The sequence below is a fragment of the Fonsecaea erecta genome, assembly GCF_001651985.1.
Source record: "Fonsecaea erecta strain CBS 125763 chromosome Unknown Scaff6, whole genome shotgun sequence".
Classification (NCBI taxonomy): Eukaryota; Fungi; Ascomycota; class Eurotiomycetes; order Chaetothyriales; family Herpotrichiellaceae; genus Fonsecaea; species Fonsecaea erecta.
The window spans coordinates 2,227,396-2,241,246 of NW_017387249.1; the positions used below are offsets into that span (position 1 = coordinate 2,227,396).

The 13,851-nt window shown below is 53.4% G+C and overlaps 5 protein-coding genes across 5 annotated transcripts; 3 read left to right on the forward strand and 2 right to left on the reverse strand.

The window, feature by feature from the left end:
* Positions 1-3,592: 3,592 nt before the first annotated feature.
* AYL99_07821 (hypothetical protein) lies at positions 3,593-4,677 on the forward strand (the record flags this gene model as incomplete). The annotated part of the gene is made up of 2 exons (XM_018839330.1): positions 3,593-3,752; positions 3,821-4,677. 2 exons carry the CDS (start codon positions 3,593-3,595, stop codon positions 4,675-4,677), a joined length of 1,017 nt encoding a protein of 338 aa, XP_018692098.1.
* A 637-nt stretch (positions 4,678-5,314) lies between these two features.
* On the forward strand, positions 5,315-6,202 carry AYL99_07822 (short chain dehydrogenase; the record flags this gene model as incomplete). The annotated part of the gene is made up of 2 exons (XM_018839331.1): positions 5,315-5,931; positions 6,040-6,202. The coding sequence occupies 2 exons, from the start codon at positions 5,315-5,317 to the stop codon at positions 6,200-6,202; spliced, it is 780 nt and encodes a 259-aa protein (XP_018692099.1).
* Positions 6,203-7,324: 1,122 nt separating this feature from the next.
* Positions 7,325-9,907, reverse strand: AYL99_07823 (hypothetical protein; the record flags this gene model as incomplete). Its single annotated transcript, XM_018839332.1, has 1 exon — positions 7,325-9,907. One exon carries the CDS (start codon positions 9,905-9,907, stop codon positions 7,325-7,327), a length of 2,583 nt encoding a protein of 860 aa, XP_018692100.1.
* Positions 9,908-10,135: 228 nt separating this feature from the next.
* On the forward strand, positions 10,136-10,626 carry AYL99_07824 (hypothetical protein; the record flags this gene model as incomplete). Its single annotated transcript, XM_018839333.1, has 2 exons — positions 10,136-10,165; positions 10,219-10,626. 2 exons carry the CDS (start codon positions 10,136-10,138, stop codon positions 10,624-10,626), a joined length of 438 nt encoding a protein of 145 aa, XP_018692101.1.
* A 676-nt stretch (positions 10,627-11,302) lies between these two features.
* Positions 11,303-13,603, reverse strand: AYL99_07825 (hypothetical protein; the record flags this gene model as incomplete). The annotated part of the gene is made up of 1 exon (XM_018839334.1): positions 11,303-13,603. One exon carries the CDS (start codon positions 13,601-13,603, stop codon positions 11,303-11,305), a length of 2,301 nt encoding a protein of 766 aa, XP_018692102.1.
* Between the last annotated feature and the right edge of the window lie 248 nt (positions 13,604-13,851).

Genomic DNA, 13,851 nt, shown 5'->3' on the forward strand with positions numbered 1-13,851 from the left:
TGCTTTTGCACAAGATCGTACTTTCGACAAGCGAATTGGGGCTGGATTGGATGAACATATTCGTTCCGTGTTGGAGCTGTTGTCTCCATCCCCGAGCATGTTTCTGTGGACACCCCGGAGGAATCCCTGCTCTTGACACAAGCAGGCTTGGACGAGCCACCAATGGCAGTGCTTCGAAGCTGCCTCGCCCATTGAGCCATCCCATGCTGAGAGGTTGTGTGTAACATTCCTTCCCATGAACACGAGCCGTTTGCCTTCCTTACATGTGAAATGTTCCTCTCCAGGCCATCTCCAGAGGCGTAATGGCGGCATACGAGCTTCTGGGCCATATTTAGCTCGCAAAAAATTGCGCAATGCGGAGAAGGCAGGCGAAGCAATAGTCCCCGATCATCACAAGCAGGGGCAGAGCTCAGAACACCGGCAAAGACTCGATCGGGGTTTGATGGGTCTTTGGCACCCGCTGATCCTTTTGCGCTGTGCTGGTGGAACAATGATTGGTGCTCTAGTCTGCTTGAAAAAGACACTTTCCAGGGGAGCCTCCGTAAAAGGATGCAGGAGCGGAGAATGGGGAACGTGAGGTTCTTCCATGCAGAAGGGTGAAAGGGAATCGAAGTTGATCGAAAAGTCCATGCACATGTCTTGTTCGCCGGCACAACTCAACAGCCGTATCCTTTTTGGCCAGCGCGGGGTTTCCGAAGCAGGCTCGTACGGAGAACTTGCGGAGAGGGTACAAATCAAAAAGGAGCGTTGACGAGCCATTCACATGCTGGCAAGACTGTGCAACACGGAGACGTGGTTGACCAGAGACTAGGTGGTCTGCCTCTTGTGAAGAGTTGAATTCAATGAAGCTCCCACATGCTCTCACCTCGGCCTCTCAACCAGTGAAACAAACTTCGATACTTCTCAGTCCAAAGACAGACGTCACGAATGCACAGGAAATAGTGATCAAGTTGGAAGGGCAGTGACATGCAATCCTTCCACTCCAACTCTACTGCGTTCGGCGTTCCACTCAGATCTCAGACCCGAAGTTTGCTACTCTTTAGTAGTGCCATTGAGTGGGAGGAGTATCACTTCTTGGACGGAGACATTTAGCCTTGAGGGCGGAAAAAACTTCCAAGCTCTATGCAGACAGTTTGCAATCCGTGACACCCTCACTGTGCTTGACCTCATTGCGCATTACCTCCGCAGCTTCTTGCGAGTAACGAAGAATTCCTACATCGGGATTCACCATTGTTCGGCTGTCTTGTAGCAACAATGACGTTTAAGGCCGCCAATGCGAGATGTTCATCACCAAAAAGAAGCCTGAGTAAAAGGTGGTTCTACCCATTCAGGACGCATAATACTACCGCTGGACACCATTCCATACGGTCAGTCGTCAGCGAGAACACATCGGTGCAGCTAAAGGCTCTCGAACTGAAGCTCACATGAACCGAATATATCAATCCGATTTACAAGACCCAGGTTTTGAATTCCTCGTCTCGAAGGCCTGACCGCAACTCTGGACTGGGCGGCCCACAATCTCGCATATGGAGGTGCTCTTATGGAGGATCCCGCAAAGTGTTGGACGTGTTAAAATGACTTTCATCCTTGTCAACTGATAACCCACGATCAACAATCGGATGGCTGGCCGGAAATGCAATCAATTGAAGTCCAGAGTGGTAGTTCCCGGGACGACCTGGAATGTCTCCGTCGAAAACATGAGGCCGATGGTACCAATCCAATACCAGTACCTTAGCCAACTGGAGAGTAGCTTCACAATGGTAGATGCACCAGATGCTCTGGAAGGATTCATACTCGAAGCTCATGCGTTGTCGTTGTACCTGGCTTCCCGGTTCTCCGTGAATGGCGAGGAACTAAAAGAACGATGGCTTTTGTGATGGGACGACCGTCCGTGCTTGCAATCTTGATAAGGGTGGACATGACGTGAATCAGATATCAGCTTTCCTACAAAGACACCGCTTGGGAAACGAGGTTCGCCTGCGGAACCTGGCAGTGCTGACGATCGTGGTCCACTTCGCATACCCATCCAGCAACTTAATTACCCACTGTTGGCCGGGAGGGCGCCGTTCCTGTTGTGTACGCAGTTGGTGCCATCGGCAATTTCAACCGGCCTCGTCTATCTTGTGCAGATTGTAATCCAGCGTCAATGAGACCTTGGACAGGGCCATACTCTTTTGCCTCCAGGCTAGCGGGTGTCATATTTGGCGAGGCAGGCAGACCTGACAACGATGGGTGTTCCAGAGACCGTCCAAACCTATAAATACATGTGTAATGGTGATGTATTTGTGTCCTTCCGCTGGTCAACATAAGGAACCCGAAGGAAAAAGATGCCATCAAGCAATGGACTGCCTCAGTGTATAGGACTGTCGATTCATACAAGCTGGAGGCCGAGCACGCCTAAGCTGTTTATTACAGTAAGCTGCAACGGCGGGGTTCCACGGGATGGTTGATATAGCTGAGGAGACGTTCCACATGAAGCAGGTGTATCGACTTCGTACGGGAGAACAAGAAAGTAGCGTGTAATAATAAACAAACCTGCAGCGAATGGAATGATTAGATTGCCGCTCAATACGCTCCTTCTCGCGGCGTATATACTGAGCCCTCCGCTGAAGTGATACCTGTCAAAGCCGTCGCAACAGGGCGGTCGCATCCAAGCTCAAAACTGTCGAGTTTGGCTCCGCAAGGCTGTTGGGACCATAGGGTAAGTGCCAGCCAATTTGTCCCGTTGTAGTTCAAGATCCCCTGTGGCAACGGATAACTCGTCTGTGGACCACTGGGTGGCATACTTCCCGTACTGAAACCCATTGACGAAGAGCTGTGCTCTGTACGGCACAGGAGGCGTCGTGGTATTTGCGAATGTGAATGAATCCGGAAGGTCCCAGCCGTCAGGGACGCACAAGTCGAAAGAAGTGCTGAAAAAGCCCGCCCCAGGGTCTTCAACCCCATCCAATATACGATCCGAGGAAGCTCTGAATCAGCCAGAGAGAATGGCCGAAGGCCCAACCACCCTGGGTGTTGAGAGAGAGGTTGGTGCTTGATCCTTGTGCGGTGAAGTGACCACGATGGATCAGCGAACCGGCGTGGTAACCATAGTCGGAAGCATAAAGAGAAGTGGGAGTGGTTAGGTTCCGCACTGTATTGTTGGTTGAAGGAAGGTCGGTGGCTGTCAAGCTGGAGTCGTCGTAATCTGGCCGGATTCCTGGGAGACTGTCAATGTACTTCCACTCCAGGCTCTGGAGATCTGGAAGCGATATATTTGGCTTTTCATAGTTGAATGTTGCAGACCAGTTGCCTTAGCTATTGACCTCGTACTGAACGGGTAGATCATTAGTAGAGCCTCAGCCATCTAGTGGAAGTGTGCAGCAAGTGTAAGAGAAATATACAGTTCTCCTCGAGTCTCCTCCACTCGATTGTGAGCGATGAGTTCTCTAATTGGTGCGGTAGACGCGACACATCGTCTGCTTAAGGTCCTCATTTTCCGACCAATCAATTGAACGGCCAACGATATCCTTGTTGTCGACCTGGTTTGAGAGACTCTGACCCTTCCTGATTGCACATGAATCCAGCATTGACATGTCCGAGCAGTAACAACATGGTCAGGGCTAAGTGGACACGTGTTTTGGGCGAGCAAAGAGTCCGAAGATCCTCCCATGCCCTGTCTGTGATTGGCAGTAATGCCTACGTTTACGGCGGAGAAATCAAGCCGCGCGAGCCTGTTGATTCAGACATACACATGGTCCGTCTTGCTGAGGGTCGGTTCTAACCTTCCACTTTTGAGATCCATGCTCTTCAGAATCAGGTGAAAGTTGACGCTTTGCAGTTCAGAACGATGTGGACGTGGTGTCAAAGATTGCCGCATCAGGCTCAGGTCCATCACCGCGCGTTGGCGTCCTCTCGACGGCCGTCAATGGAAAACTATACATTTTCTCCGGGAGAGGAGGAGTCGCTATGAGTCCAATCGAGGAGAAAGGCTCGCTATGGGTTTTCGATCCATCTGAAGAGCAATGGGCGCACGTTTCCCCCAAAGATGAAACCTTACCATATCCCGAGGGTCGAAGCTATTACGCTCTTACATCTGATGGCCATGACACCATTTTCCTTCACGCTGGCTGCCCGGAACAGGGTAGGCTGTGCGATCTTTGGTCATTCCACATTACGGACCGGACATGGAGCCGGCTGGCTGATGCCCCAGAGCCTGCCCGAGGAGGCCCCTCTATTGCTTTCGTGGAAGATAAGTTGTACCGCATGAATGGTTTCGATGGCAAGACTGAACAAGGTGGCAACGTTGACATATATGACATCGCCAGCGATATTTGGACAACCGTGGCATATCGCGCAGACGGTCGTTCTGGTCCTACAGCGCGAAGCGTAGGCTGCCTTGTGGCAACCAAAATCTCCGAGAAACCGGTTCTGGTCACCCTATTTGGTGAAAGTGATCCCAGCAACCTCGGTCATCAAGGGGCCGGAAAAATGCTTGACGACGTCTGGATTTTCCATCTCGACACGTCGACCTGGGCCAAGGTGGACATACCTGATTCGGATCGGCCGGCTGCACGGGGGTGGTTCGATGCTGATGTCTTGCAAAACTCGCCAACGCCAAAGGTTGTGATCCATGGAGGTCTTGCGGAATCTAACGAGCGGCTCGGGGATCTCTGGACGCTGGAAATTGATGGTTGAACGTTAGTCCCACAGATCATAGAGCCGTGAAGCTAATCTGTCGATAAACCTTCGACTGCAAAGTGACAAGAGACTTTCACCACCGAGCAACCCGGAATCTTGCAATGCGCCGCGAATCAGTAACAGATCTGCCCTTAGCTCCTCTGCTTGGGTTCTTGCTCTTGCAGCTCCAGCCGCATGATTTGAAGTTGCCTAGTATGAGTGTAAGCCCCCAATTCCAGGTACACAGTCTCAGCGACTGCACTTGAAATTGCGTTGATGCCTTTGAAATGCCAAGTGATCCCGGCCGAATAGCGTGCAATTTAGGAAGGTATCCCGAGCACCAGAGCTCTACCACGTGATCATTACATAACCAATCCCCCACGGAATTGACGCCGGAAACGTTCCGCCGCGACTTCGGAGGCGGCAACTTTGCCAATGCGGAGAAGGAGAAACAGAAACCTTCCCCCTCCACCAGTCTACTGCATTGAGGTTGAACGACGACAATCCTCGATATAAAACGGAGGGAAACAATTTCGAATCCTCGCCGATTAGACCTACACGTCCTCGCCTTTCGAAAAAGCTCCTTCCTCTATCTTAATCCCCTTGGTCTCCTTGCTCACCCTGAAAATCTCTCTCTTCCGGTCTCCCCAAAAAGATGGCTGCAAAAGTCGCCCTGGTCACAGCCTCGTCGGCCGGCCTGGGCGCCGCCACGGTGAAGGCTCTGGCCCCTTACTTCCGGGTGGTGGTGAACTACCACTCGCGGCGGGAGAAGGCCGACCAGGTGATCCAGGAGGCGTCGGCGATCGCGCCCACGGGCTACAGCGCGGGGGCCGAGCCGCGCTTCCACGCCATCCAGGCCGACATGTCGCAGCGCGGCGAGATCGAGCGCCTCGTCCGCGAGACGGTCGCGCACATGGGCCGCCTGGACGTCGTGGTCAGCAATGCCGGCTGGACGCGCCTCACCAACTTCTTCGACCTTGAGCAGCAGATCGTCGAGGACGACTGGGACCGCTGCTTCAACGTCAACGTCAAGAGCCACCTGTGGCTCCTGTACGCCGCGAAGCCCCACCTCGAGAAGACGGCCGAGTCCGAGGGCGTTGGTGGCGCCTTCGTTACCGTCGCCAGCCTCGCCGGCGTCCGCCCCAGCGGCTCCTCCCTGCCCTACTCCGTCACCAAGGCCGCCGAGATCCACCTCACCAAAGGCCTGGCCATGATCTGCGGACCGAAAGTCAGGTGTAACAGCGTCAGTCCGGGACTCATGATGACCGAGTGGTAAGTCACTTACTCACCCACTCACTACCTTCCTTCTCTTCCTCTCTCTCCGTGTCTAATGTCAATCACTCAATTAATCGTGATTCTAACCTTCGAGTCGGGTCACAGGGGCAACCAATTCCCCGAGGCAAAGGTCAAGGCCACTGTCGAGAAGTCGGCCTTGAAATCAACCGCCACCACGGAGGACGTCGCCGACCAGATCAAGACGCTGGTGCTGAGCAAGTCGATTACCGGCCAGAATATCGTGCTGGATTGCGGGATTGCGATATGAGATGGCCCTCTATCTTTTGGAAGAGGCCGAAAATATAAACTCATCTATTTTGCTTCCTCGTATGTTGTGTTCGATAATGCTGTTCCATCCAATTCTGCCTCGTATAAACTATTATGATACTGGCGTCAAGTGTGTATATGTTTGTTTTGTGTCAATACCCGGTCCATGTGCAACGTCTGGAATCTCCTCCATTGAGACCCAGATTCAGAGCTCGCAGTCATTCCATCAAGCTACTCTGTTCTTGATCAAAAAAAGGGGTCACATTTGACAAATATTCCTGTCCAGCCATCACCCTACCCGTCCGCGGTGTTCACCGCTTTGAGATACGTCTCCACAAGCCGATCGAGCTTCTTCTGTATCCTCTCGCCGAGGGTTTCGAGATCCCCATCCCACAACCCTGTCTGGATACTGTCCCCGCTCGTCCCACCACCCCGTGACCAGCTCCTCCCTGGCCCATTGCGCCCGCCGGCACCGCAAACCGACCGTCTTCCAGCGCTCCAGGAGCTGGTAGTACTGCGCGAACAGGTTGCGGATGGCCCTAAGTGAATACGTCGTCAGCCTCACCACGTCGGCCCTGTTGAGCGAGATCCGGAAGTCGCCTGGCAAGGTCACGCCCAGACCGGCAGCTCGGAGTACGTTGGAAATCCGTCGAGGGGAGGTGGACCGTCTCTTTAGCCTGGAGATGACTTGTGACCAGACTCGGGCTCGGGCTCGGGCTCGTGCTCGTGCTGGTGGCGACGGTGATCTGGTGCGATATGTCGGCGTGCATGGACTTTGCACATTGGTCGAGTTCCACGAGGAGCCAGTTGAGCAGGCGAAGCGGGATTTCCACCGTCTCTTCGTGATTTCATGGCCGCGTGGTAGGTGGAGTGAGGCCTTCGATGACTCCTGGAAGGAATGTCTGTTGTTGTATGTGGTCTCAATGTACAGTGTTAAGCCACCATTGAGAATCTCCCTGACACGTGGGATCTCGAGAACCGGTTAAATAGAGCCGTTATCGTTAAACGCGTACAGATAATGGTTGGAATTTCGTCGAGGCTGGGAGGGGGGAAGCTCGAACCAAACGCATGAACTGGTTCGCACATCCATTTGAAATCTCATACGCACGCTGCAAGAAGCATTTTATGTATCCGTCTCCTCGTTGATCATCTCGAGTTTCCTCAATGTCTCCAGCGCAGTTTGACATCCTCGTTTGACCACGTCCCTGTCCTTCTTGCCCACCAGATCCGAAGCCCGCACGTTCTTCTGGATGAAGAACTGCAGCCTCTTGATGATCTGTGGCGTCTCTGCCGCGCGATCAAACACTTTGGCTAACGCAGCCGGTTTGTCCTTCGCCTCGGTCATGATGATTATGAGCAGGAGCTCCACAAACATGGCCGTCCGTTCTTTGATGTAGGCCAGTTCCAGGACTTTGAGGACACCGAGGGTCTCTGCTCCATCCAGGATTAGATAAGCATAGAGCCTCGCGAGGTTGGCAATCTCGGTCATTTCCACTTCCTGGTCTCCTTCGCCGGCATCCTCTTCCTCGTCGTCGTCCCCTTTCGGATTCTCGCCCATTCTCCTAAAGAAATCCCACAGCGCAAACTGAAAGGCCTTGCGCATCTTCTTTTCCAGACACAGTTTGCGCGCCACGAGTGTGTAGTAGTGATTGTAGGGTTTTTCTCCAGCGCTGCAGCGAAGCAGTACTTTGGGGATTTCCAGCTCTTGATTGTGCTTGAGACGCAATTTGAGGAGACGTAGATGCGCGTCTTGGTAGTCCACCGCTGAGAGAAGGGCGATAAAGATGGAGCGGCGGATGTCCGTATTCATGCCGTAGTGACGTGAAAGGGCGAGTAGATCGACCGACTCATCATCATCATCATCAAGTCCAATGCTGGTCATCGCCATTGAGGTGTTGATATGTCCTTCCGCTGGTGCTGCGGCTGCTGGTTCGTGACCTTTCCAGCTGGCGCCAACTAGCCACCATTTCCCCTTCTTGTCGCTGTTCTTAATATCATCTCTCGTGATCCGCAGTGGTTCGGAGGCCCTGACAGTGCGAGTGTTGTTCAACGAACCAAGGACCTTCCGCATCAGTGTGATGTGCTCACTAGCTAAGCCTGCATTATTCGCCCCCGTTTTCATCTTGTTGTTCTTCAGATCCGTGATTGTCTCGATCATGAATTTCGTCCTCACGCTCATTTGTTCTCCCGCCGAATTCATCCGTGCCGCTTCTTTTTGCATAATTTGGACAATGTCTTTGAGTGAGGATGGGTCATCCTGCCTCAACTGGTGTCCGCAGTCCCGGACGACCCGGAGCAGCAACTCCGTATTGTTCTCGCTCAGCCGCTCGAGCAATAATCGGACATAGTCGAAGATTATGGTACTGCTGATCAGGTGGAACGTGAAGAGATGGCAGAGAAGACTGATCAGGTTGAGTGCCTCTTTGCCAGTAGAGCTATCACTGCGGTAATGGTCAAGTCGCTCGACCAACTGCGAGATCAGTTCTGCGCCAAAATCTACGCCAATGACTTTGTACACTGCCGTTGCGTATGCGGCGTGGAGGATGACAAAGGTGTTCTGGAGGGTTGACCTGTTGCAGAACAAGGTTAGGAGGAGATCAATCAGGACGGAGGTAATGTCCTGTCTAGGATTGGACTGGTAAAGTTTCTCGATCTCCCCTAGGATTGATACGAGGTTGGCTTCGGATAGCTTGTTGAGGTGGCCTTGAAGTTGCTTTTTCAGTCTTTCCAGCGAAGGGCCTTCGGAATTTTGCACTTTCCTCAGTGACGGCGGAATATATTTTCCTGTGGGTGCTTGGGCGACTGGAGGAACGTAAGGATTTTCGCGGACCTTTGGTGGCTGGACGTCGGGGATGTCTTTGTCTGAGTCGAAGCCCTCGAAGGAGTCCTCACTTCCTTGACTCAGATCCTCATCAGACTGCTCCTCTTCGAAGCCCCCCTCCAGTTGCTCATCCAACGAATCGTCGCTTTCACCCAGTTCTCCATCGAGCTTGTCGTCGTCACCATCATCGTCACTCCCAAAGTCCTCCTCAGCGCTTTCATCGTCCTCAGTATCCGCCTTTCTTCTCTTCCTGTCCAACCACGCCTCACCCTCGCCCTTCCTCTTGACACCTCGATCCTCCCCGTCCAGCAGCTCCAGCAAGTCGTCCAACCCATCATCTGCGAAAGACTTGGATGTTTTCTTCTTCTTCAACCCCAGCTTCCTCTCGAGCACCGCAATCTCGGCGTCATCCTGTGCAGCTCGCTCTTTGAAGGCTTGAGAGTTGGCGTCGAGGACGAGACCAGGAGATGAAGACCGGGCTCGCGATGGAAGGGAGCTCTCAGATAGTGACGGAGACGTGTCTCTATGCCTTTTAAGAATCGATTTCGGTTTCTTGGGCTCTTCTTTCTTGGTCTTTTGTTTCACACTGCCTCTTTTCGACACGGCAGGGGCGAAGAAAGGTTCGTCACCGTCTTCGTCGGAGTCTCCTCCATCTGAGAGCCCCTGCCTTGTGATGGGCGGTCCCCTCCGGACCACTGGCCCCTTTATATTCTGTCTCTTCTCCTGCCTTTGCGCTTTCCGCTGCTCTTTTCTACTTTGCACCAAACCATGCCAGCGTCGCCCTCCTCCAGTGCGTGGTTGCAATGTGCCTTCGAGCCCAAGCTCTTTTTCAAGCGCAAAGGGCAACTTCAGGCCGGTGCGGGCTCGGGTGCCCTGTCGCGACATTGGCTAGAGACAGTAGAGCCCGAAACTCTCAAGGGCCGGTGATCTGGAAGTATTACTGAGGACTTTGTAGAACTGCGCTTGGGACTTTGGATTTTTTGGAAAATGCGGAGATGGTTTAGCCGAAGATTAGGCGGGCATTTTTGATGCATCGGACACTCCCCACCAACGACAATTCGAGTCAATGACATGAACATGCGACTCAGTTGACGAACGCCAGAACAAACAAATATGTCGCAGGAACGTCTGAGCAACGACGAGGTAATGCATTTCCCTTGGAAGATAAAAGGCCCACCTTTAACCCGTGCACACAGTTCCTCTCCCGCCTCACCACCCTCCTCTCGTCCACACACGCCGCAACCCACGGCTCGGTCTATCTCACACAAAAGCCCTTGACACCCACAGACGACCAAGCGACCTCGGCTTCCCCGCCACCCTCACAGGTCCTGATCCGCGCCTCGAATGGCCTCTCCAAGCAACACCGGTTGGCGGCCAAGAAGGCCAAGGCTGGCGACACGAAGAAGGAGAAGGTGAAGTTTGCAACAGTGGTCGAGATGTCGGAGCTGGAGGGGTTCTACACCAAGTATGCTGAGACTTGTAAGAAGGGGATGGAGGGGCTGAGGAAGCGGGACAAGAAGAAGGCCAAAGAGAAGGCCAAGGCGAAGAAGAAGGGGAAGGCTGGTGCTGGTGCTGGCGCTGGGGAGAAGGCTTCGGGGTCGTGAAGGGAAGGCAAAAGTCGCTTCTTCTAATGCACGATGCGGAAGCAGTTCTTCAGCACGAGGTCCTGGGTTGGGCACACGGCGACTGAATGTCCTGTGCTGCAAGAGTGCCTTTGTACGACTGGCTCTGTCAATCTGTGAAAGTACAGGCGATGTCGGTGGACATATTGCAGATGGTCCGAGACACGAGCGGAGATAAAAGCCTGTCTGCTACAATTGGATCATCATGGACCAAGGAACGCCTGTTGGTCTACTGCAGCGAAATGAGGGAAAGGCACCTAAGGACGAACGCACCAGACCTATAACAGACAGCTGTCCATCTGGCGTTGCTGATCAGGATATGCCAAAGATTGTCCGCAAAGGAAGAACGTCTCGTGCTTGATACGAGCACTGCAAGACGAACGAGTCACACACAGCAAGCATCTTGAAGCGGGCCAATTCAGTGCAATTGCGCCATTGAGCGTGAAAACTGGTGGTATCATCAAGCAAAAAGCAAACATTCCGCAAACATCCCGCGCATCTTTGTACATAGGACCCAGTCGTTACTATGGTCGTGAAGAGCGCCGTGCTCAAATATAAACCTCGCCTGTTGATTAATAGCGAAAATAACCGGGATACAATGGTCCCGCACGCGGGCTGATTCTCCCACCTCAGCAGACTAATATCAGGAGCAGGATGCCTAATCCAGATCAAAGATGGAGTCTGCATCGTCATCTTTCGTCGGTATAGTGTTTGTAGCATCGGGCTTCAAGCCTGGATCATGACTTTTCGTTCGCCCCCTGATTGGCACTCCAAAGTCATCTTCTTCCTCGCTATCATCCCTTGGCGCTGGAGGTTGGTCCGGGAAGCTCGTCCTCCGCCGGTGTGTTTCCGGTCGGCGAAACAACTCGCCACTTAGTAGGTCGCTCACCGTGGCACCGCCGGCTATTCGGGCTAGAATATGGACCAATAGGACAACGGCCTCAATGGGTTTGACAAATGCAACGTTGGCAGCTTTCTGGAGGAATTCGGCAGTGAAAGGACTCCCATAGTTTGTTGGGGACGGCGAAGGTGCTAGCAGAGTAGTGGATGGCGGGAGAGGCGAAAAGGATCGTTTGGCGTGCAAGCGCCGTCTTAATCCCTCCTTGATCGGCGATGTCGGAGGCGTATGAACCTCCGACCAGGACGTATCTGACATGGAAGATTGCGCCAGACCAGGAGTCGAAGCCTTGTCCATTGAACCACTGGTAGAAGGTCGCATTTTAGGACTCTGTTCGGATTCCACGGTGGATGCCGTGACTGTCAGCTCAGAAAGGCCCCTTTGGTGTTGATTCCTATTCAAAAAGAAAGGAGTAAACCCTTCCGCATGAGGCTGTTGTTCAAAGTCGATAATCTGGATGTTTTCACTGGGCGGGTCTTGTGCGAGGGAATCTGTCGTGTAGAAAGAGGCCACACTCGAGACCCTGCTAAGTGAGGCTTCGTTTCCAGCAAGAGCAGCCACTTCACGGGCGTCGCGTTCTCCTCCCAGAGGTAATGATGAGGACATTTCGAAGTCCCCTGAATCAGCTGTTGAGGATATCTCTAGTAAGTTCTCAGCACCTGCAGTGTTGGCGGATGGCTCAATTATCTGAGATAGAGCCAGCTCGGATTCGGTTTCAGTGGACGTAGACGTTGCGGCCGCTTGTTCTGGCTCTTCGGGCACTTCCTCTTGGTGCCCCGCTGGCTGCCAATCCGTCTGATCGACCGCTGGGTGGATTTTCTCATGAGGAGCCTCGATTTTCAAGTTCTGCTCTGCTAGTTCCGGCGCATTTGTCTCGCCAGATATTTCGTCTGCACCATCATCCTGAGGTTGTAGTACCGCCATTGGTGTCGCATCAACCATAATTTCTGCCCCAGCTTCAGCTGGAGAAGGATCAGCAAGCTGTTCGGTCGACACATCCCTCGACTCTGTGTTTCGAGCAGATTCTTCATCATCTGGTCCAGGAGATGGATTCGGGTCCGTTTGTTTAGAATCGACAATGGACGACCTCTGGGAACGTGAAGCGCCAACTGCGCTTCGAACAAGTCCCCGCCTCGGAAGGACCTCCTCACGCTCCTCCTCGGGCTGCGAACCATCGTCACTGGACTGGTCGAACTGTCTTCTCTCGCGGCGGTCCTCACTAGATGCAACACTAGACGGTGTGGAGGATCGGTAGCCATCAGCTGCGGGCCGTGACCGGGACGAGCTTGGACTTGGGCTGTAGCCATAGTCTGATCCACGACGTCCATAAGTCTGAACGGATCTCAAGCCGTTCTGTCCTTGAAAACTCCACGCTCGTGAAGTCTTCGTCCTGCCCACGGGCAATGGGTCAGTGTTTGGAGTGGACGGTTCCGGCTGCTGTCTCCGTTTCCAGGTTCCTTTCCTTCGAGGTGTTATTGCATCCTCTGGGAGGTCCACGTGAAATGCGCGCTTGAAAGGACATGGCGTCCTCTCAAATCGGAGCACTTTCGGCAGGGCCGCTTTCAATTCCTCAACTTTCTTCTTGTCCTCTTCCGTTTCCGACGGAAGCTCGATTCTGTAGTATCTGAATTTTCCTATGCGCAAGACGAATTTTGATTCTCCATCGACACACCAGCACTGCGAATTGCGCATGATGGTGTGGATGACCTTCTGGTCCGCGGATTTCAGAAAATAGCTGGAGCCACGGACCTTCTCTATGACTATAGGACCGGTGGCAGCCAAGATCTCTGTGCGCGATCGCCATGGCAGGGTTTCTACCGTGTCAATGGGGTAGTCGGCATCGGGCAATGTCTCCTTGCTCTGCGTGGGGATCAACTCTTTGGGAGGAGAGAAGGCGATAATGCGCGCAGAGGGGTGGGAGTACAGGAGATCGGCATCGGCGTCTGACTTGTCCAATCCAGCCTTTTCATGGAGGGAGAGCGTGCGTGCAGGTAGAGTAAAGGACCTGCGGTAACTTTGGAGAGGAGGGGCGTCGCCATAGGAAGGAGGTGGACTGGCCATGCTGCATTTTCGTCGGCTGCAGGTATCACATGGATAGGCTTTCAACAGTGGGACTGGGCTGGTATAATGTAAAGACTGCGAGGATGAGGAGGACTGTGGTCGTGTTGATGTTCATGCCCTCAAACAAAGCCTCGTAATATCGAAGGAGCCACAGCGGCGGCGGCTCCAGGCAAGCAGCCACATGCCGTCGGAGAGGGAACCACCAGGAACCGCTAAGCGTCTTGGCACCGCACCATCGAGTTTCCCCC